The following is a 21,584-nucleotide window of genomic DNA, read 5'->3' on the forward strand; positions in this document are numbered from 1 at the left end:
AATATAGTGGACTCCAGTTAATTGGGACACATTGGGACCAATACATTTTGGCCCAATTAAGCAGCTGTCCCAATGAGCTGAAGTTTCATGGAAGTAGTTAAAAAGGTATAAAAAAGACAAACTACCATTTAACTGAAAAACAAATTATGTATTTAAATGAAGTACAGAACTTTGAAGAATACTACCAATGATACTACTGTACTATAAAACTGCATATTAATTCCTAATAGTTATCGATGGAGGAGTTCGTCTAGTGTTCACTTTTGATTGACTATAAATGAACAAAATTAGCACAGACACCAGGTGCAGATAATAGACTGCCTTCATACAATGCTTTTGACAATTGCGTCCTTCAAATCTTCACTTTCATTATAACATTCAAGATGATTGTTGATACCTTCAAATTCTACATAATTCCTAACTTGTTGAACTAGTGAAATCATTTCATTTGCACTCAGGCCATTTCTGGCACCTCCTAGCTTGAATGCTTGAAACTGCAGTGAGCAAAACAGTTCTAAATGCTCTTATTGCTTATTTCTTGCCAACTATCATTGACAAAAATCACTGCTTTTTGAGCAGAACCACATACAACTGCTACCATTTAAAAACTGTTTACTCTAAGCAATGTAATATGTGGATCTATTTCTTTTAGAGCAATGACTCCCCTTAGCACTACACATGGACTGTTGTCTATGCATGTGTATTGATCTGTTGCTTACTCATTTTCTCACACACACACACCAATTAAAGCCATCTTCCTTTATTTAATAGATATGTGGTTGCACAGACACAACAAACTGGTGATGGGCACAAACCTGAATGTCAGAAAATATTACGAATTGCACTGACAGTTACAGGATGAAACAGTACAAGGGCTGTCATGGACACTAACAAATGGATGCACAAATACAGTATAGTACACAGTGCTATGCTGCACACGCACCCCTCATACAAATACACACACACACACCTGAACATTCCATTCCCTTTGCAATTTTTGCTCATTTATTTCTCAATTCCTGCTAAAACATTGTTTACATTTACATCATTTATTATTATATTGTAATTTGTCCTTTACTCTGCCTATTGTCTTGTTTATTAATTATTGTACTGTCTTGCACTGTTTTGTGCACTTTATGTAGTCCCGTGTAGGTCTGAAGTCTAATGTAGTTTTGTGTGGTTTCAGGTAGTCTAGTGTAGTTTTGTGTGGTTTCATGTAGCACCAGGGTCCTGGAGGAACTTTGTTTTGTTTTTAATGTGTACTGTACCAGCAGTTATGGTTGAAATGACAATAAAAAGTGACTTGGCTTGACTTGAAAAATGTGCAACCAGCAAAATTAAAATGAAAATAATGTGACAATGGCGTTAGTCCGGAAAGCTGATGAATTTGATAGTGCTAATGAGAGGGTTGAACTGTATTGTAATGCGAACAACATGAATGAGGACAAGAAAGCCCCCTCGCTCTTAGCTTAATAGGTGCTAGAGTGTACAGTCTCTTATGCAATTTAGTAATCCCTGAAAAGCCGGAAAGCAAGACATACAGCATAATTGTTACAATTTTACAAAATCACTTGAGCCCTAAACCACTGGTAATAGCTGAGAGATTTTGATTTTACCAAAGGAACCAGTCAAAGGATGAAAGCATTTTGCAGCACAGTGCTAATGTTCCCATTACTGTGACTTTAGAGATTAACTTTCTGATACATTAAGGGACAGGCTTGTATGTGGCATGCATAGTCAAAGCACTTAAAAGAGGCTACTGTCAAAAAGAGACCTGACATTAGAACTGGCACTGACCACTGCAATATTGTTAGAGGTTATATTGTTCAAAGGATGCAGCAGAACTACAGAAAAATGGGAAATGGGCAAAATGTCCCTGAATGGTGCAAAAAGCCAAAAATGTTATCAATGTGGCAAATCCTCCCATGATGTAAATGACTGTTGGTTTAAAGAAAAAGTTTGTAGAAAATGTCACAGACAAGGTCACATAGAGCAAGTGTGCAAGGCAGACAAAAAGCACAACAGAGTGAAAAGCTTCACACACAAAGCTAAGCAAATGCTTAAGGTGTTCAAATGCAAAACAGAATCAGGCACACTGAGTCTGACAAAGTTGTGCTGTCATGCCTAGAACTGCTTCGTATTACTGAAGCAGATCACAAAATCATATGGATTACAGTAGATGTGTTTGGTGTAAAACAGAAAATAGAGCTGGAAACAGGGCCAGCTTTGTCTATAATTTCAGAGGCTGACTTCAACAGACTGGTTTCTAATCTACCATTAGAGAAGATCTCAGTGAAAAAAGTGTCTCCCAAAGGTAAACTGAAGGTGAACGTGACATATGGAGGCCAAACACAGCAGTCAGAACTTCATGTGATGAAAAGTGGAAGGGCAGCACATTTTGGACGTGAATGGTTGAGAAAAATCCAACTAGACTGACACTCAATTAAAGCCCTCAATGTGGCATCAACAGGCAACCACAGCCCAAATGGTAGCACTAACCAGAGACTGGCACAGCTGCTTAATGCTGTGAGAAGGTGTTTGCGAAGGGAATTGGTAAACTCAAAGGCATTAAGGCAAGAATTGAACGGGATGAAGGAGCAATGCCAAGATTCCATAAATAAGGCCCAGTGCCTTATGCACTACTTCCTAAATTGGATGTTGAACTTTAGAGCTTGGAACTCTCTCCGAGCTCCGAGGTTTAGTGGGGCGATGGGGCCACGCCCATTGTCCCAGTGATCAAAAATGGGAAAGCCGGAGTCATTCGCATATGTGGGGATTTCAAGGCCAGCATCAACCTGGTGCTGCGTACTGTGCAGAATCCCCTGCCATTTTTGCATCTTTGGCAGGCGGAGAGAGGTTTTCAAAGATTGACTTGTCACAAGCCTATCTGCAAATGGAAATCCAGGAGTCAAGCGGGAAGTTCCTCGCAATCAACACTCACAAGGGAATATTCCAGCAGAATCGTCTCGGCTACAGCGTCGCATCAGCTCCAGCAATTTGGCAAAGAGCAATGGACCGAGTGTCCAATATATCCCAGGACACAGTGTTAACTTGATGACATCATTGATGATGAAGGTGACCTCCAGAACCTTTGTAAAGTGCTTACCAGGCTGAGTGAGTATGGTCTGCACACAAAGAGAGAGAATTGTGAGTTTTCAAGAATGAAATCTCATGTCATGGACAAGCATTAACAAGCATGGCTTACGTTAGTCACAAGAGAAAATCGAAGTAGTTCTATAGACACCCGAACTGAAAATGTGTCACAACCCAGGTCATTCTGTACTTGGGCCTTGTAAACTACTACCACCAGTTTCTTCCAAACATTGCTACAGTGCTGTGCCCATTGAATGTACTCTTGCAGACAGAAGCAAAGTGGGAATAGTCAGAAAGATGTGAAAGGGCATTCAAAGAAACAATGAGGCTAATAACATGATTTGAATAACTTCAAATCATGCCAACAATAAAGCAAGTATCAACAATTCAGAACAAAATTGAGTTCATAAACCCCATGGTTTCAGTCTCAGTCTATCACACAGAGGCAAATTGCCACAAAGCTCGCAGACACTGAGCCTGGAGTGGCTGGGGCACGGCATGACACTGCCTCAGCCCCAGCGCCGGGGACAGCAGAGTAAGAAGTCGCAGAGCAGGAATCATTAGTTGCCCGCCTCTGGTCCTGACACCTTGCCGTTTCAGTCCATCTCAGCCGGCAGGCAAAGCATCGGTAGCACAGTGTTGAGCGCAATGTTATCACAGCTCGGGGTGTCCAAGTTCGGAGCTCAATTCAGGCATCTTCTGAAAGGAGTCTGTACGTCCTCGCTGTGGAATGCATGGGGTTTCTCCATGTTTCCTCCCACATTCCAAAGACTACCAGTTAGTAGGTTAGTTTTACATGCCCCGTGATTAGGCTAGGCTTAAATCGGGGGTTGCTGGCCTATTCCGCACTGTATCTCGATAAATGAATAACTACATACAAACACAATTTTCAAAGTGGATTAGATGCACACACGAATCGGGTACAGAATATAGGTGCACACGCAAAGCCCTGTATACAGTATAAGTGCACAAGCATAGCCCCGTTACAGCACAAGATACACAGTCAGTCCTGTGTACTGTGAGCTGTACGGAACGCTGTGCAGTGTTACGTGGACGAACATGATCCGGTATGTATCACATGAAGCGCGCACACAGTGATCCACACCAGCCAGTGCCTGACTATGACGTGACAAAGGGAAACGCCCAGCGTGCGCTGATTGGTCATGCTATGGCATGACGCATGATCGAGCGTGGGAGTACGAGCGGGAGCGCGCCTCGCCCTGTTCCTTCCGTGTGTGACTGGGGCCGTTCTGAGTCCGGGCGCTCCGATCCATTCGCACGCACGCTGAGGATTCGTCTCTTCCTTGTTGGTAAGAGCTGTTTGGTTGCGTTGTACTGCGGGGAGGTGCGGGCAGAAAGTTGTATTAATTTCTAGAAAAGTTAAGTATTTAGATAAGGAATTCGGCATCACACTGTCACTGTTAGTAATGGGCACCCGGGATGCGGTTATTAACATAGGACCAGGTCTTTCGGCAAAGTCTGTGCCGATCAAATGGTCCTATTACGTTTGTTCGTGTGTCTAAGTACCTCTTAAAAGTTTGTTGTCGTATCTGTTTTTACTATCTCCCTGGCAAGCCCGTGCCAGACACTCTGAAATCTTGACATGTAAATTTCATTTAAAACCTGTGAACGTTAAAGTTATGCTCTCTGGATGTGACTATCTACCCTATCTATGCTGCCTATAATTTGACATTCTTCTAAGAAACTGTCCCTCAGCCACCGTTAGCTGATCCAGAGAAAATACACTTGTCAACCCCTCCTTGTAGCTAATACTCTCCAACACCTCCCTAACATTCCCGTAATGATCAGAACTGCACACAATACGGTCAGTGAGCTATTCTGTTGAAAAAAAAGATTATTGCCACCAACAGATAATAGATCTGCATTTTTTCAGCAACACGTTAGGATTCGTATCTTGTTGAGTTAAAATCAGTAGAACAAAATAACAGAAATTTAAAAAGTAGTGAGGTAGTATTCATGGGTTCAATATCAAACAATCTGCAGATGCTGGAAATCCAAGTAACACACACAAAATGCTGGAGGAACTCAGCAGACCAGGCAGCATCTATGGAAAAGAGTACAGTTGACGTTTTGGGCCTGGCCTATGGAGCTCCCCCAGCATTTTCAATATCCATTTAGAAAATAGGTGGCAGAGAGGGAGTATGGCCTGAAGGCACATGCTCAGGATTCAGGCTTCTGTACCTCCTTCCTGACAGTAGCAGTGTGAAGAGGGCATGTCCTGATTGGTGGGAATCCTTAATGATGGACTCCACCTTCCAATGACACCACTCCTTGATATCTTGGAGACTATGGACTCTGGTACTCATGACAGAGCTGACTAAATTTACAAGTTTCTGAAATTTATTTCGAGCCCCTCCCCCATACCAGCCAGTGAAGCAGTGAAACATTTGTAGAAGTTTTTGAGTGCTTTCGTTGACAACCCAAATCTCCAACTCCTAATGAATCAATATGTTGCATCCAGTTTAGGTCCTCAGAGATATTGACACCCAGGAACTTGAAATTGCTCACTCTCTCCACTTCTGACCCCTCTACAAGGATTGGCTTGTGTTCCCTCGTCTTACTCTTCCTGAAGTCCAGAATCAGTTCTGTAAACTTGAGCGCAAGATTGTTGCTGCGACACCACTCAGCTAACTGGTATATCTTGCTCCTGAGCATCCTTTCACCACCATCTGAAATTCTGCCAACTATGGTTGTATCATCAGCAAACTTACAGATGCTGTTTGAGCTGTGCCTAGCCACACAGTCACGGGTACAGAGAGAGTAGAGCAGTGGGCTAAGCACACACCCTGTGGAGTCCAGTGTTGATTGCCAGTGAGGTGGAGATGTTATTTCCAATCCACACAGATCGTGGTCTTCTGATTAAGAAGCTGAGGATCCAGTTGCAGAGGGAGCTACAGAAGCCTAGAAGTAGTTTTGATTTTTGATAGTTTTTTTTTCAATGATGGTGCTAAATGCTGAGCTGTAGTCAATAAACAACATCCTGACATAGGCATTTGCATATCTAAACTACTTTAACCAGTTTTATGAGAGCTAACTTGTGAATTAATTTAGAATTAGAACAAGAAGCTTATTTTAGAAATTTGAACAAGTCTAATTTGCCATAATATGATGCGAAGCACAATTTATCAGATCTTAATTTTTTTGCTCACTTACATACTGAGTATTTATTAAATGGTTCTGTTGACATTTGGTTTCATTGGCCACCAACGGCATGTGCAAGGTTTTAACCATGACTTAAACTGACAGGACCTTTATGCAGTGGGGTGGGGTAGAATGTTTTTGGGGAATGGGCGTTGCCGGATGGGATGGTTCAGGATCACTGGCCTTGCCTGGGGAGATAGCTCTGCTGTGGGAGATGGTTCAGGATCCCAGAAATTGTCCTGGGGGTGGTCTGGTTCCCTGACGTTGGCTGGCTGAAGAGTTCAGATGCTGGGAACTGTCCCCAAGGAATGGCTCGGGATCCCTGCTGTTTCTGGGGAGAGATTGTTCATGATTCCTCACAATCTGCAACTGCACCAAATTTCATTACAATACATGCTTACCAGACGACCTATCTTTTCAATTAAATTTATATTTATACACATACTAAACAAAGGTGGTCTGGTAAGCTCATATTGTAACGAAAATTAGTGGAGTTGCAGATTGTGAGGAAGGCCATCAAAGTAAACAGCAGGTTCTGGACCAGGTGGACATTTTGAGCTGAGTAATGATGTAGAATTTAATCCAGACAAATGTGAGGTGTTGAGTTTTAAAGCCGTTTTAAGGATTAACTCTGTCTGTCACATGTACATTGAAACATCAGTTAAATGTGTTGTTTGCATCAAATCAACTCAGTGAGGAATGTGCCTGAAGATGTTGCCATACCTTCTGCACTAGTACAGCATGCCTACGATTTATTAAGCTTAACCCATACATGTTTAGAATGTGGGAGGAAAAAGGAGCACCGGAAAGAGGCCCATAGGGTCACAGGGAGAACTTGCACGCTCCTTGCAGACAGCGACGGGAATCACACATTGATCTTACAACAGGTGCTGTAAAGCATACTCTATGACGCTGCCCATATTGGGAGGCCAAATATAACAGGAAAGTATATTGTGCATGCATAGAAGGACCCTTGGAGCAACGATGTCAGGTGAAAATCCATAGCTCTCTGAAAGTAGCAGCTCAAGGAGGAGTAGTGCGTACCTGCCTCCATTAGCCGGTGTTCAGTATATCTGCACATCAAAACTTTACCTGGACATGAATGAACAAAGAAACAAACCACTGATTCAGTTGACCTACAGGGATATCCCCCCCTCAATTCCTCCTATGTGTTCTGAAGACTGATTTCTTGCTGGGTACAGTTCCCTAACTGCCAGGCAGTTGTGGTACTTCACCTCTGTAGTCAATCAATTCTGTACCTTGAACATTGGCCGCAGTAATTGATTATGTTGAGGGGTTATCACAAATGAACTCCATCCAGATCAATACACCTCTGTTCCCTAGCCACCAACCTTATCACTGTCAATGGCAAAAGTATGTGTTGAGCCTGGGTGTCATGTCCATCACTAATGTAAGCTTCAGAACACATTTTCAATCAAAGTGGCATTTTTTGACTGGCCTCTAGAAAAACCCATGTACAGTTGAAGAGTTTATCTCTCCTTTTGTAAACTTTTGATGTGATTATTTCTCTACTGTCTTGGCTACTCATCTTAAACATGAGGCAATCCAACAACTTTTGACCCTTCATCCTTACTTATCAATTAGTTAATGCTGCTGAAGTACCATTGCATTGTAATCATATCCCATCAGGTATTGCTGATCCCTAGCTCTATAACTTCCTCCAGCTCTACGTCCCTCAGAGTTACCTTTACTTCAGTTCTGCTCTCCGGAACATGTCTCCACTTTACTTCTGAAAGCTATACTTTAAGTTTAAAGGATCTTGGACCCTGAACATAGAAATCTACAGTACATTTCAGGCCCTTCAGTCCACAATGTTGTGCTGACCATGCACCTACCCTACAAACTGCCTATTGCATAACCCTCTTTTTTTTAAGTTCCCTATACCTGTCTAATAATCACTTAAAATGCCCTATTGTATCTGCAAATTCCTTCCTTAAATTTCTTAGCCTCTGTCTTTCTATTCTTTAAGATTCTCTTCTCTGACTAAGATCTTGTCTGTCTCTGGGTAAGAATGTGGGGCGTTTCTTCACCTTGTGTAACCAAAGCCTCTTGGACATTTCACCACCCTATTTGTGACTTTTACCAGCAGTGTTGCAGACGAAGGGCCCAGAGCATTGTTGAGGATCCCCACCAGCCATCCCACAATCTCTTTGACCCACTGCTGTTAGGAAGGCTGTAATGAGCATCAGGACTAAGACAAATAGACTGGGTGGCAGCTTCTTCCCTCCGACCGTGAGATGAATGAATACCATGTCACCACTGAAGTTTATCACCAGAACAGCGAGCTGCTTACTGTTAATGAGATGTGCCCTGCGTGAATTTTGAATTATACTTTATTAACATATTGATGGTGTGTGATATATGTTTTGTGGATGCACTGTGGTCAAGAGGAACATTGGTTGTATATATGTGCAGTCAGATGAGAATAAACTATTAACCTGAACTTGAAACGCACTAACTGCAGACAACTGAGCCGCACAGTTCAGTTCTCCACTCCTGACACATTTTTTATTTTTTACAAGCAAAGAATGAATAACTATAGTCACAATGGCAATAATCACCCACTTTGACATTTTGAGTGTTGCCAAGTAACTTTACTGTATTACATACACATTTACAATGGTAGCACTTCCCACCTGGTAGAACTGTTTTGAATATTCAACACTGGTGGATGGTCTGAAACCTTTCAAGCACAAACTCTTGATAGCCAAAATATGCTTCTTTTGTTACAATATTAAGAAATGGCTTCCTGAATATACAACGAACCTGAATGTTAAGTGATTAAATAGACCTGTCCAGAACAGCACGTTGAGTGGCAGCAGTATGCCTACAGCAATGTGCTAACGAAGGAGAAAGCCACTTAACCATTCCAATCTCATCCTGAAGTTTTCAGTAACCACCAATTAGTATGATCATTCATCTCTCGTCTCTCCTGCACAGTTTAATCAGTCCTAGCTAATGCTCAGTTTTAGTAGCTTTAAAGATTCAGTTGAAGTTGGGCAGGTTTTATTTCCTGAAGATTGGGTCTCAGGTTAATTAATTTCATCTATCCATAATCCTGTAATTCCAGAATAATCCCTAACAATGCTAACGGTTGTTGCCCTTAGTTGAGACCCTTGCAAACTAAATTACCAAATAACATCACAGTAAATTAGGTAGATGACCATTATTTCCTTCCCAAACCCTCAATTACCAAAGCGTTCTTAAGTACCAAAGAATTCTTAACTCAGTACCATCTGGTCCTTAAGTCTAAACGCATCTAGTAATATATGAACTGGCTGAACAGCAGTAAATCACAATCTATACTGCCTGAGAATGTGGGTGGATTGAGAAGGTTTCACAGTGTAAGTCATAATAAAGAAAAACACACACACAATGCTGGAGGAACTCAGCCGGCCAGGGTGCACCTATGGAAAAAAAGTACAGTCGATGGTTCGGACTGGAGGGAAAACGCTGAGGAGTAGATTTAGAAGATGGGGGAGGGAAGAGAGAATCACAGAGTGATAGGTGAAACCTGGAGGGGGAGGGATGAGGTAAAGAGCTGGGAAGTTGACTGATGAGATGAGGTGAGAGAGGGAAAAGGGGTTAAATGGAGAAGGGAAGGGTGGGCTTGGGGGACATTACCAGATGTTTGAGAAATCGATGTTCCTGCCATCAGGTTGGAGGCTACCCAAACGGAATATAAGGTGTTGTTCCTCCTATCTAAGTGTGGCCTCATCATGACAATGGAGGAGGCAGTGCATGAACATACCGGAATGAGAAGTGGAGTTAAAATGGGTGGCCATTTGGAGATCCCGCTTCTTCTGGCAGGTGGAGCGTAGGTGCTCAGCGAAGCGGTCTCCCAATCTACTTTGCTTCTCACAGATCTACAGGAAGCCACACTGAGAGTACCAAACGCAGCACATGACCCCAACAGACTCACAGGTGAAGTGTCACCTCACCTGGAAGAACCGTTTAGGGCCCTGGATGGTAGTGAGGGATGAGGTGTAGGGGCAGGCGTAGTACTTCTCCCATTTGCAAGGATAAATGCCAGGAGGGATGAAATGACAAGGGAGTGACATGGGAGTGATCCCTGTGGGAAGCAGAAAGTGGGGTGGGGGGGGGGGGGGGAGGGAAAGAGGTGTTTTGTGGTGGGATCCCGTTGGAGGTGGCAGAAGTTTTGGAGAATTATGTGCTGGATATGGACGCTGGTGAGATGGTGGTAGGTGAGGACAAGAGAAACCCTATCTCTGGTAGGATGGTGGGAGGATGGGGTGAGAGCGGACGTGCGTGAAGTGGAAGAGCTGGGGTTGAGGGCAGTGTTGATGGCGGAGGAAGGGAAGACCCTTTCTTTGAAAAAGGAGGCCATCTCCTTCATTTTAAAATGAAAAGCTTTATCCTGAGAGCAGATGTGGCAGAGACGGAGGAATTGAGAAAAAGGGATGGCGTCTTTACAAGCAGTAGGGTGGGATGAGGTGTAGTCTAGGTAGCTGTGGAAGTCCGTGGGTTTGTAGTAGACATTGCTGGGTAAGCTGTCTTCGGAAATAGAGACAGTGGGATTGAGAAGGGGAAGGGAGTTGTCAGGAATGGACCAGGTGAGTTTGAGGGCAGTGTGGAAGTTGGAGGCAAAGTTGATGAGGTCGATGAGCTCTGCATGGGTGCAGGAAGCAGCACCAATGCAGTCGTCGATGTAGCGTAAGAAAAATGTGGGATGGTCACCAGTGTAGGTTTGGAACATAGACTATTCCACGTAGCTGACAAACAGGCAGGCATAGCTGGGACCCATGCAAGTGCCCATGACTACACCTTTTGTTTGAAGGAAGTGGGATGAGCCAAAGGAGAAATTATTGAGAGTGAGGACACAAGTTCCAGTAGGCAGAGGAGAGTGGTGATGGAGGGGAACTGGTTGGGTTTGGTGTCCAGAAAGAAAAGGAGAGCTTTGAGGTCTTCTTGGTGGGGGATGGAGGGATATAGGGACTGGACATCCATGGTGAAAATAAGATGCTCATGGCTAGAGAACTTGAAATCATTGAAAAGATCAAGAGTGTGTGAGGTGTCACGGATGTAGGTGGGTAGGGACTGAACTGGGGGTGAGGGGTGTCGAGGTATGCAGATATGAGTTCTGTGGGGCAGGAACAAGCTGAAACAATGGGTCTACCTGGACAAGCAGGTTTGTGAATCTTAGGTAGAAGGTAGATATGCGAGGTGCGGGGTGTGCGAACTGAGAGGTTGGTGGTGGTGAAGATAAACATTTTCTTAATTTGGGATTTAAGTGGCGGGAGAGAGAGTGAGAGCAGAGCAGTTATATTGACTACTAAGTTACCACCAGAAAGGAGAACAATTATCCAAGCTGACCTCCGGTTTTCTGTCAAAGCGGTAGAATTGGGACTCTTGCCTCTGGGAAATGACAGGCTAATGCATTGTCTAATTTTCCTTCTGTTCACTCCATTGCCTCCCCACCTCCCCTTCCCTCCCCTCCAACAAGGTGCTCTCACCCACCCCATACATTCTTGCCCTTTCATTTGCTTTTGACCTCTTTCTGAAGCTCTTCTCATCTAAGCTTACACTCTCCTCCTTTGCCAGCTCTTCCTTCCACCACAACACCCACCCCCCCCGAATTCTCAGTCGCTCCCGGGAAGGTGGAGTTTCCAGGCACCTCACGTCTTGGTCTAGCCCACCAGAAAGGTGTTTGTGTTGTAAGCCATTGTTTAAGAACTGCTGGGTTAGGCAACTTCAGCTTTGCACTCTGCTGCCCCACGTGTAGTTACTGATTTTGATTGGAGCAAACAGTCCTTCTGATTGGTCCAATTCTGTCACACCACAGAGATGAGATCTTGTGCTTGTCTTTGGTTTGCTGTCTAGTTGAGCAATATTGTAAGATGAGGTCAGCAATCCAATGTAACTGGTTAAAGATCTTCCTACTGGTTCAAAACGCCCTACTAATTCAATGAATATGCTCCAGTAAGAGCTGTGCATTTCTAAATCCTGACCAAACTGGGAATTTTCCTATCTGATGTGGTCAACATGGTATATTGGTTTGCTTAGAGGATACCAGAGGATGTTTTCCAGCTGATGAGGAACATAAAATATCTATTACTGTGGAATGATGGGAGGGGTCATTGATTAGAAGGTACAACTGGAATCAGACTATTAATCCCTACCAGAGTTGATCAGAAACAAGGTTCATTTTATTATTAGAGATAACATCCTGTAGCAGACCCCCCTGGCCCGGAGAGCGCGCACCACCTAATTACACCAGTGTGACCAATTAACCTACTAACCAGTACATCTATTGAATGTGGGAGGAAATTGGAGCACCGAGAGGAAATTCCCGTGGTCATGGGGAGAACATATGAACTCCATACAGACAGTGGCAGAATTGAACTGGGGTCACTGGTTCTGTAATAGTGATATTATCGCTTCTGTTAAAGAACATAAGAAATAGGAGCAGGAGTAGACTATCTGGCCCGTTGAGCCTGGTCCGCATTTCAATAAGATCATGGCTGATCTGACCATGGACTCATCTCCACCTACCTGCCTTTTCCCCATGACCCTTAATTCCCCAACTTTGCAAAAATCTTTCGAACCTTGTCTTAACTATATTTACTGAGGTAGCCTCGACTGCTTCATTGGTCTTGTATGTAGTGAAATTTGCTGTTTTTTTTTTGTCAGCAAGACATAAAAAATGACTGTACATTACAAATAAATAAATTGTGCGAAAGAGGAATAGTGAGGTAGTCCATGGGTTCGTGGACCGTTCAGAAATCTTATGGTAAAAGAGAAGAGGTGGTTCCTAAAACATTGCGTGTGTGTCTTCAGGCTCCTGTACCTCCTCCCTAATGGTAGCAATAAGAGAGAGATTGTCTCCGATAAGAACAAATCTAATTAAACTGCTGCCCTATTTCTCAATGTTTCTCGTCTGGATGATGGGTCTAGATGAATTAATAGAATATTAACTCTGCAATCAGTGCTGTTCTAAGCATCGGCATTAGCTGACAAGGATGTTAAGATCAGGAATAGTTTTTACCCCTCAGTCATCACAGACTTTATTGATCCCGAGGGAAATTGGGCTCTTGAACCAGAAGAGAAAATTTCACTCAACTTCGCTCTGCCCAACACTGAAGTGTTCCCACAACCTATGAAATAACATTCAAGGACCCCTCAGCTCAAGTTCTCGATATTTATTGCTTATTTGTTCTTTTGTTATTGTTTTTTTCTTTTTGTATTTGCATAGTTTGTTGTGTTTTGCACATTAATTGTCCGTCCTGTTGGGTGCGGTCTTTCATTGATCCTTCTGTGTTTCTTGTACACATTGTAAATGCCCACAAGCAACTGAATCTGAGGACTGCCAACAGTTAACTTTGATAAATTTGCTTTGAACTTCCTCTTCTGCTGCTGGCTGTTTTACTTTGAATCAGTGAAAGTATCATAACCATATTCTATTTACCATGTTATCTTTATTTTGCAGATAAACAAAGATGTACTTTTTCACTCTTAAACTGAGTCTAGCCTAGTGCCTGTTGGGAACTTCACAGGTGCTTTCTTCACAGTATTACAAGCCAGAAACAATCTACTTTTACCTGCTTAAACTAAAATGATGTGGCTTCTTAGAACTCTGCCCAAACTGCTGCCCAATTTGTCCTCTATATATGAACATAGAAACAGGGAAATTGTTTCTAGAGCAGTGGATCTGCTGAATGAAGAGAGATTTGAGGTCAGGTAGTTTGTGTTCACTGGAGCTTAGAACATTGAAGGAGTCCCATTAAAATAAAATTCTGGCCCAAGTAGATGATTCGTGAGAGATGTTTTCCCTGGCTGATGTTTCTAGAATGAGAGCTTGCACGGCAAGAGATTTAGGATTGAGATAAGGAGAAATTTTGTCAGTAAACTTGTGGGATTTAGTACCACAGAGGGTTGTCAATAGTGGACAATTGGCCCTAAGACCAATGTAGGTAAACTTTCAGGCACAAGAGGCTCATAGCTATGAGGAGAAGGCAGGAATGTGATTTTTGACTTAAATGATGAGTCATGATCACAACGTATGGCAGGAGAGGCATGAAATGCAGAACTCCTCTTTTCTATGTTTTGGGAAACGGCTGTGGGTAAAAGATCAGTAGAGAAAGATAGGGAAGTAGAATTACTCCTGTAACAGTTCCAAAGGCCATCTCAGGCATGCTCTTTATATTTTGTGATACTGGAACTGTCAGGATTAAAGGCATATGAATGTATAGAAAATTGAGGCATATGGACACTATAGGCTGAAGTATTAGTTAAGCACCTAGTTAATATTTCAATTAGTTCAACACAACTTCTTGGGCCAAAGGGCATGTTCTAGTTTTATTGCCCTGCATCTTGACTGTCATAGAATATACTGTTTTTTTTTCTCTGTTAGATTATGTATTGCATTGAACTGCTGCTACTAAGTTAACAAATTTCATGTCACATGCTGGTGATAATAAACCTGATTCTGATTCTGACTGTGTAGAACAAATCCACACTTCGATATTAGTAATGTCAGAATGTGCAGTACTTTGTATGTGATTCCTGGAAAATTTTATCATGCTTTGTTTTCAAAAAAATAACACCCGTGAATATTATTTAGATATCTGATAATGCGATGGAAGCCTTACTGCTATCTTTTTTTACTAACCTTTGGAGATTTGGCTCTTTTTTTTTGCAGTAGAGTGCAGATTTGTATTTGTTGTGTGTAAAATATTGCCAAAATGTTCCTGTAAGACGTAGACAATAGACAATAGGTGCAGAAGTAGACCATTCGGCCCCTCGAGTCTGCACCGCCATTCTGAGATCATGGCTATCAATACCCAGTCCCTGCCTTGTCCTCATATCCCTTGATTCCCCTATCCATCAGATATCTATCTAGCTCCTTCTTGAAAGCATCTAGAGAATTGGCCTCCACCGTCTTCCGAGGCAGTGCATTCCACACCTCCACAACTCTCTGGGAGAAGAAGCTCTTCCTCAACTCTGTTTTAAATAACTGACCTCTTATTCTCAATCCATGCCCTCTGGTACTGGACTCTCCCAACATCTGGAACATATTTCCTGCCTCAATCCTATCAAATCCTTTAATTATCTTAAACGTTTCAATCAGATCCCCTCTCAATCTCCTCAATTCCAGCGTGTACAAGCCCAATCTCTCCAATCTCTCTGCGTAAGACAGCCCTGCCATCCCAGGAATCAACCTAGTGAATCTACGCTGCACTTCCTCAATTGCCAGAATGTCCTTCCTTAAACCTGGAGACCAAAACTGTACACAATATTCCAGGTGTGGTCTCACCAGGGCCCTGTACAAATGCAAAAGGACATCCTTGCTCTTGTACTCAATTCCCCTTGTAATAAAGGCCAACATTCCAATTGCCCTCTTCACTGCCTCTTGCACTTGCTCATTCACCTTCATTGACTGATGAACTAGGACTCCTAGGTCTCTTTGCATTTCTCCCTTACCTAACTCTACACCATTCAGACAATACTATGCCCTCTTGTTCCTTCTTCCAAAGTGGATAACTTCACATTTATTCACATTGAATGACATCTGCCAAGTATCTGCCCACTCACCCAGCCTATCCAAGTCTCCCTGTATTCTCCTAACGTCCTCTTCGCATGTCACACTGCCACCCAGTTTAGTATCGTCAGCAAACTTGCTGATATAGTTTTCAATGCCCTCATCTAAATCATTGACATAAATCGTAAAGAGCTGTGGTCTCAATACAGAGCCCTGTGGTGCCCCACTAGTCACATAGAAGCAGAATTAGGCCATTCAGCCCATTGAGTCTGCTCCACCATTCTATCATGGCTGATCCCGGATCCCACTCAATCCCGTACACCTGCTTTCTTGCCATAACCTTTGATGCCTTCAGCAATCAGGAACTATCAATTTTTGTTTGAAATATGCCAATGGTCTTGGCCTCCGTCATAGTCTGTGGCAGATCATTCCACTGATTCACTACTCTCTGGCTAAAAAAAATCCTCCATACTTCTGTTTTAAAGGATCACCCCTCATTTTTGCCCTTTAGTTCTTGACACCCCCATCATAGGAAACATCCTCTCCACATCCATCTAGTCCTCTCAACATTCTTGTATCCATTCAAGTTGAAACTCTTTTGATCTTTGTTACATAAATGCAGTGTTTACTAACTTTGCCAAATAGGGTTATGGTGAGAGATGAGATTTGAGTAATTTGCAGCAATTGTATAATGAATCTCTTTTTATCCCCAAACTGCTTTAAGTTTGCAAAAATGTCACAAACTTCATGTAGTAAGAGATAATTTAACATTATTGTGAGATTTATTTGCCATATTTACATGTTTTGCCCATCACACTTTTCCATGGTCTGTATTTGACTGTGGAAGTGTCACTCATTGATCACATTCACAATCACTCCAGCACTGGTGTCCCTGTTATTGTAATGGTGCATTTCTCTCCCCTTCCTCTTGAGAAGAAAGCTTAAAAGGTAGATAAAAAACAGAATTTCAAATGCTAGTTACTCAAACAGGAAAGAGTAAATGTTAGGGAACACACAAAATGCTGGAGCAACTCAACAGGCCAGGCAGCATCTATGGAAAAAGTACAGTCGGCGTTTGGGGCAGACAACCTTCGGCAGGACTGGAGAAAAAAAGCTGAGCAGTAGATTTGAAAGGTGGGGGCAGGGGAGAGAGAAACACCAGGTGATAGGTGAAACTTGGAGGGGGAGTGATGAAGCAAATAGGTAGGAGGTTGATTGGTGAAAGAGACAGAAGGCCATGGAAGAAAGGAAAAAAGGTTGGGGAGGGGGGAGGAAGAGCACCACTGGGAAGCAATGGGTGGGCAAGGAGATAACATGAAAGAGGGAAAAGGGAATGGGAAATGATGAAGGGGGGGTAAGAGGGAATCTATCTTTAGAATAATAGAAATAATTTAAATTTTTATTATATCGGATTGTGTTTTGACTAGAACTTGTTTGTTTTGTTGCGATACAGTGCAGAATGGGCCCTCCCGGCAACCCCCCCAACCTAACACTAGCCTAATCACAGGACAATTTACAATGACCATTTAACTTAACAAATGGCCCACCTTTGGACTGTGGGTGCAAACTGGAGCACCCAGAGGAAACCCACGTGGAGAACGCGCAAACTCCTTACAGGCAGGGGCAGGGAATTGAACCCGGGCTGCTGGTACTGTAAAGTGTTGTGCTAACCACGACATCACCGTGCAGTGTGTTTCTTTCTTCAGGTTTGATTGTTGTAATATCTTGTCTGTCATCAGATTCAGACGGGGGGCATGTTTCCGAGATTTATCCCAGGCCTGGTGAAGGATCTGGGCCCAAAGCGATGGCTGCTCTTTTCAATAGATGCTGCCTGGCCTGCTGAGTTCCTCCACATTTTGTGTGTGTTCATTTGCTTTCCTTCCCCTTTTCAACATATAAATCTCAGTGCAAGTGATGTCATATCCTTTCATAATTAATAATCCATTTTGTATGTTTCCTATAGAGTGAAGATGACCCTACAATGCTTTGCACTGCTACTTCTAATGCAAGTTGGAGGTGCTTTGCGGCACAATAAAGTAGATGTGGATCCCGAAGCATATATGGATATTGTAAGTTGTATTCAAAGAAGGATACAGTGTTACTTTAGCTTTAAAATACTAGCCCAGTTAATGTTATTTCTACTTTATGAATATTTGTGTAGTCATTGTTACAGATGCTTCTGAAAGTGATGTTTGTGCTGGAAAATAAAGCTGAAGAAATTCTGACACAATTGTTTTTCCCTAGTGTGCTACGTTTGTGTATCTCTTCAAGATGTTAGTAGCAGTTGTATAAAATGGATGGAGATGCTGGGCCATGCTGCCTGTTACACTGTAGAAAAGTTAGACAAAGATCAAAATAAGCAGTTTCTGTTTTTGGGTGTTCTATGTTTTTTTTGTGTGTAAGACTGGCCCGAAACTGACAGTAATTATTTGCAAGATCTTTATAGCCAGCTTTTAAAGGGTTATGTCACAAATCAAGCAGTTCACTTCTAGATGAGGGAGTATTTTTTTCTATTAAATAAATAGATATGTAATAATGCACAGAGGCTGGGTGATCGCCCATCAGGAATATGTTAAGGTGAGTGAAGACCAAGGCCCACAGACTGCATTTTTACAGGCAGTTTATTTTAGAGATGTGTGAGGTGTCATTTGAAGTTACTAATCCAATAAGGGGCACCGGATGCAGTTTGAATGCTGTATCTTAATTTTCTTGGGGAAAACGAGGCAAATAAAAGTGAGTTTATAGTGAATAAGTAGGAGCTGTCATTTTTCCAGAATGATTAATTTCAAAATCTCTCTCTTACATTTGGTGCCTTTTCAGGGGAAAGTTTATGCAAGAAAGCTGTAGTTAGGAAATTCAACTCCTGACATTTCAGTATGACTAAACTAGAATCAAACAGTGGGAATGTGTTCTTCCACTCTGAGTGAGCTGAGTTTGAACTGTACAGATTTCTTTTCCAGAGCTGTGCAAAGGAATTTCCAGTCCAATGAACGTTGTGATGTTTTATCGCCAGTGCTGCTTATTTGTAGTGTGCATGTAGCACACTGCATTATGCATTAAAATTGTCACCAAACCATAGAGTGCCAACCCCTCAATGTGTTCTTGATGCATGCAACTTCAAGCTTGAGCGAGGTTCATTACCACAAATCTTTCTGCTTCAATGAGATTGTACTGCTTATAGCAATTCTCGCTTTGTCTAGATTCGTTATTCTTTGCACTTCCCATCACATTACCCTGACAATGGGCAACTTAAAGAATTTGAGATTCAATAAAATCTTTCAACTGTGCATCATTGGAGATGCACATGGTCTGAGAATTCCCTGCTCTTTGGTTGTGGTAATTCACTCAGAGCAGATTCCCCCTTTTCCAGCCCTGTATCTCTTTCACCAATCAACTTCCCAGCTCTTTACTTCACCCATCAACCCCTCCCACTTTCACCTACCACCTTGTGTTTCTCCCTCCCCTCCCCACCTTTTAAATCTACCCATCATTTTTTTCCCCTTCAGACCTGCCAAAGGGTCTCAGCCTGAAATGTTGACAGTATTTTTTTCCACATATGCTGCCTGGCCTGCTGAGTTCCTCCTGCATTTTGTGTGTGTTGCTTGGATTTCAAGCATCTGCAGATTTTCCCTTGTTTGGAATTATTAAAATTCTCATTTTTATATAGAGCTGCACTTGTTATCAATCTCTTATTCAATTGAGTTCTTTTTAGATACCAGTAATAACTAATTTATTAAAGCAAAAGAACCCTCACACTTTGCCCTGAAGCCATGCCCTGTACCAGCACACTCAGTGATTCTTCTATATTGGAGAGAAATCATAACTGAGAAGCCTGAGCCTACACTCTTCTGTCACTGGCTTGTTAATGATGTCATGGCAGACAAGGTGTAAGCTTACCTGGTAATTCTCCAGATGTCCTAGCCTGGGTTGCTTCGGGGAATTGTATGAGATAGAGGAAAATTGAGGTTAATGGAAAAATCAGCCGAGTTGGGTATAAGCCATAGAACATTAGAAAAATTGGACCAAGGATTTATCAGGGAAGACCAGCAGGTGACATTGAAGGTCAGCTGAAGGTTCTGAGCAGAAGGACTGGGTGGAAAAGGAGAATGGCACATTATCTCGCAGTGGAAGGCACCCAATGTAAAGTGAGTCAATGCATATTAAATCGTTATTAATGGTTAACTCTTATTATCTTCCGTTGACTTACTTTTAATGAAAATGTTTTTAAAATCTTGTAAATTTTGGCAATCTGGCACAAAGACTCGACAACGCAAGCATCATGTCCAAAGAAGCCGGCTGATTGATTTTTAATGACTTTTACTTTCTCAGTGGTTCTAGTTTTGACTGGGCCTGTGTTTATCTGTTGTATTTTTTTTCATTACATGGGGTTCTTCTTACTAATTAACAAACTACCTTGTGCTGTCTGCTGTTCAAGTCCCAGCTGATCTCCTACCGTGGTTATCCCAGTGAAGAATATGAGGTGACGACTTCTGACGGCTATATCCTTTCAGTCAACAGAATTCCCTATGGAATCAATGACACTGTGGAAAGCAAAGGTAACTGCAGTTATAGTATTGGTGTCTTATTGAAGACATTTAAGTGTGATGTATTAGAGAGAAGATTTTTATTTTAATATGCGGCTGTAAGAATGAGTGAGCCTGTTTATGTGGGTGCTGCTTAAAGGGTGCAGGTAGAGAAAATTTGATAGGTGTTTCGTGGTGCTCTTGGCTCAATTTTTAAGAGTTTATAGTATTGCTGTGATGAGTTATGGAGCAATACCCCATCAATATTGGCCTTTTGGCCCAAACAATACATTGCCAACCACAGTGCCCACCCAGCTCGTCTCAGTCTCCTGTAATCGGCCCATCTACATCTCTAACTATTGATATAACTGCAGCATAATGTCTGACCCCTATACTCATTGCCCTGACTGATGATGTCCAGTGTGTTAAAAGGCCCTTTTCACTTCCCTGTGATGCTGTGTTAAAAGTTCAAAGTAAAATTTATTATCAGAGTACATACGTGTCACCACATATAACCCTGAGATTCTTTTTACTGCGGGCATACTTAACAAATCTATAGAATAGTAACTGTAAACAGGATCAGTGAAAGAGCAAGAGCTTAGGAGACAACAAATGATGCAAATGCAATTACAACTAAATAGCAATAAATAACGAGAGCTTGAAATTTGAGTCCTTAAAGTGAGGTCATTGCTTGTGGGAACATCTCTCTCAATAGATGAGTGTAATTGTGCTCTTTTGTTCAAGAGCCTGATGGTTTAGTGGTAGTAACTGTCCTTGAACCTGATTGTGTGAGTCCTGCAATCTCCCCTCTGGAGGATGCACTTTATTGGGCCTTGGGGATTTATCCACCCTAATCCCTAATGTGTTATAAACTGCAAACACTTGCCATCCTGTTAATATGAGAGTGCTCCAGAATATCTCTGCTTATTTCTCTTATCTCTTGAACAGTCATGATTTTCTCCTCGCTAAACTCCAAGAATATTCATATTTTTAAAAAAAACTCCCATCTCCTGTGGCCCAGGCAGAAGCAGCCCCATTGATCTCTAAAGGCAAACACAAGAAGATCTAGATGCTGAAAAGAGACCTAATGAGGGACCTCGGCCCGAAATGTTGACTGTTTACTCTTTTCCATAGATGCTGCCTGGCCTGCTGAGTTCCTCCAGCATTTTGTGTGTGTTGCATTTGATCTCTAGGGGGACCTACTCTCCCTAGTCACCCTCTTACTCTTAATATAGCAAATTAACCTCTTGGGATTTTCCTCATCCTTGCCTAGCAGATCTGTCTCA

The 21,584-nt window shown here is 42.3% G+C and overlaps 1 protein-coding gene across 1 annotated transcript in view; it reads left to right on the top strand.

Moving 5' to 3' along the window:
- The first annotated feature begins 4,292 nt into the window (after positions 1–4,292).
- LOC132379506 (putative lysosomal acid lipase/cholesteryl ester hydrolase) overlaps positions 4,293–21,584 on the top strand; it is a 41,601-nt gene continuing 24,309 nt past the window's right edge. The window contains exons 1-3 of the mRNA XM_059947466.1: positions 4,293–4,403; positions 17,739–17,844; positions 20,211–20,331. Coding sequence (XP_059803449.1) covers positions 17,746–17,844; positions 20,211–20,331 — 220 coding nt within the window. The 5' untranslated portion in view covers positions 4,293–4,403; positions 17,739–17,745. The remainder of the gene's footprint in view (positions 4,404–17,738; positions 17,845–20,210; positions 20,332–21,584) is intronic.

Source organism: Hypanus sabinus, chromosome 22 (genome assembly GCF_030144855.1).
Source record: "Hypanus sabinus isolate sHypSab1 chromosome 22, sHypSab1.hap1, whole genome shotgun sequence".
In the NCBI taxonomy this organism is placed as follows: Eukaryota; Metazoa; Chordata; class Chondrichthyes; order Myliobatiformes; family Dasyatidae; genus Hypanus; species Hypanus sabinus.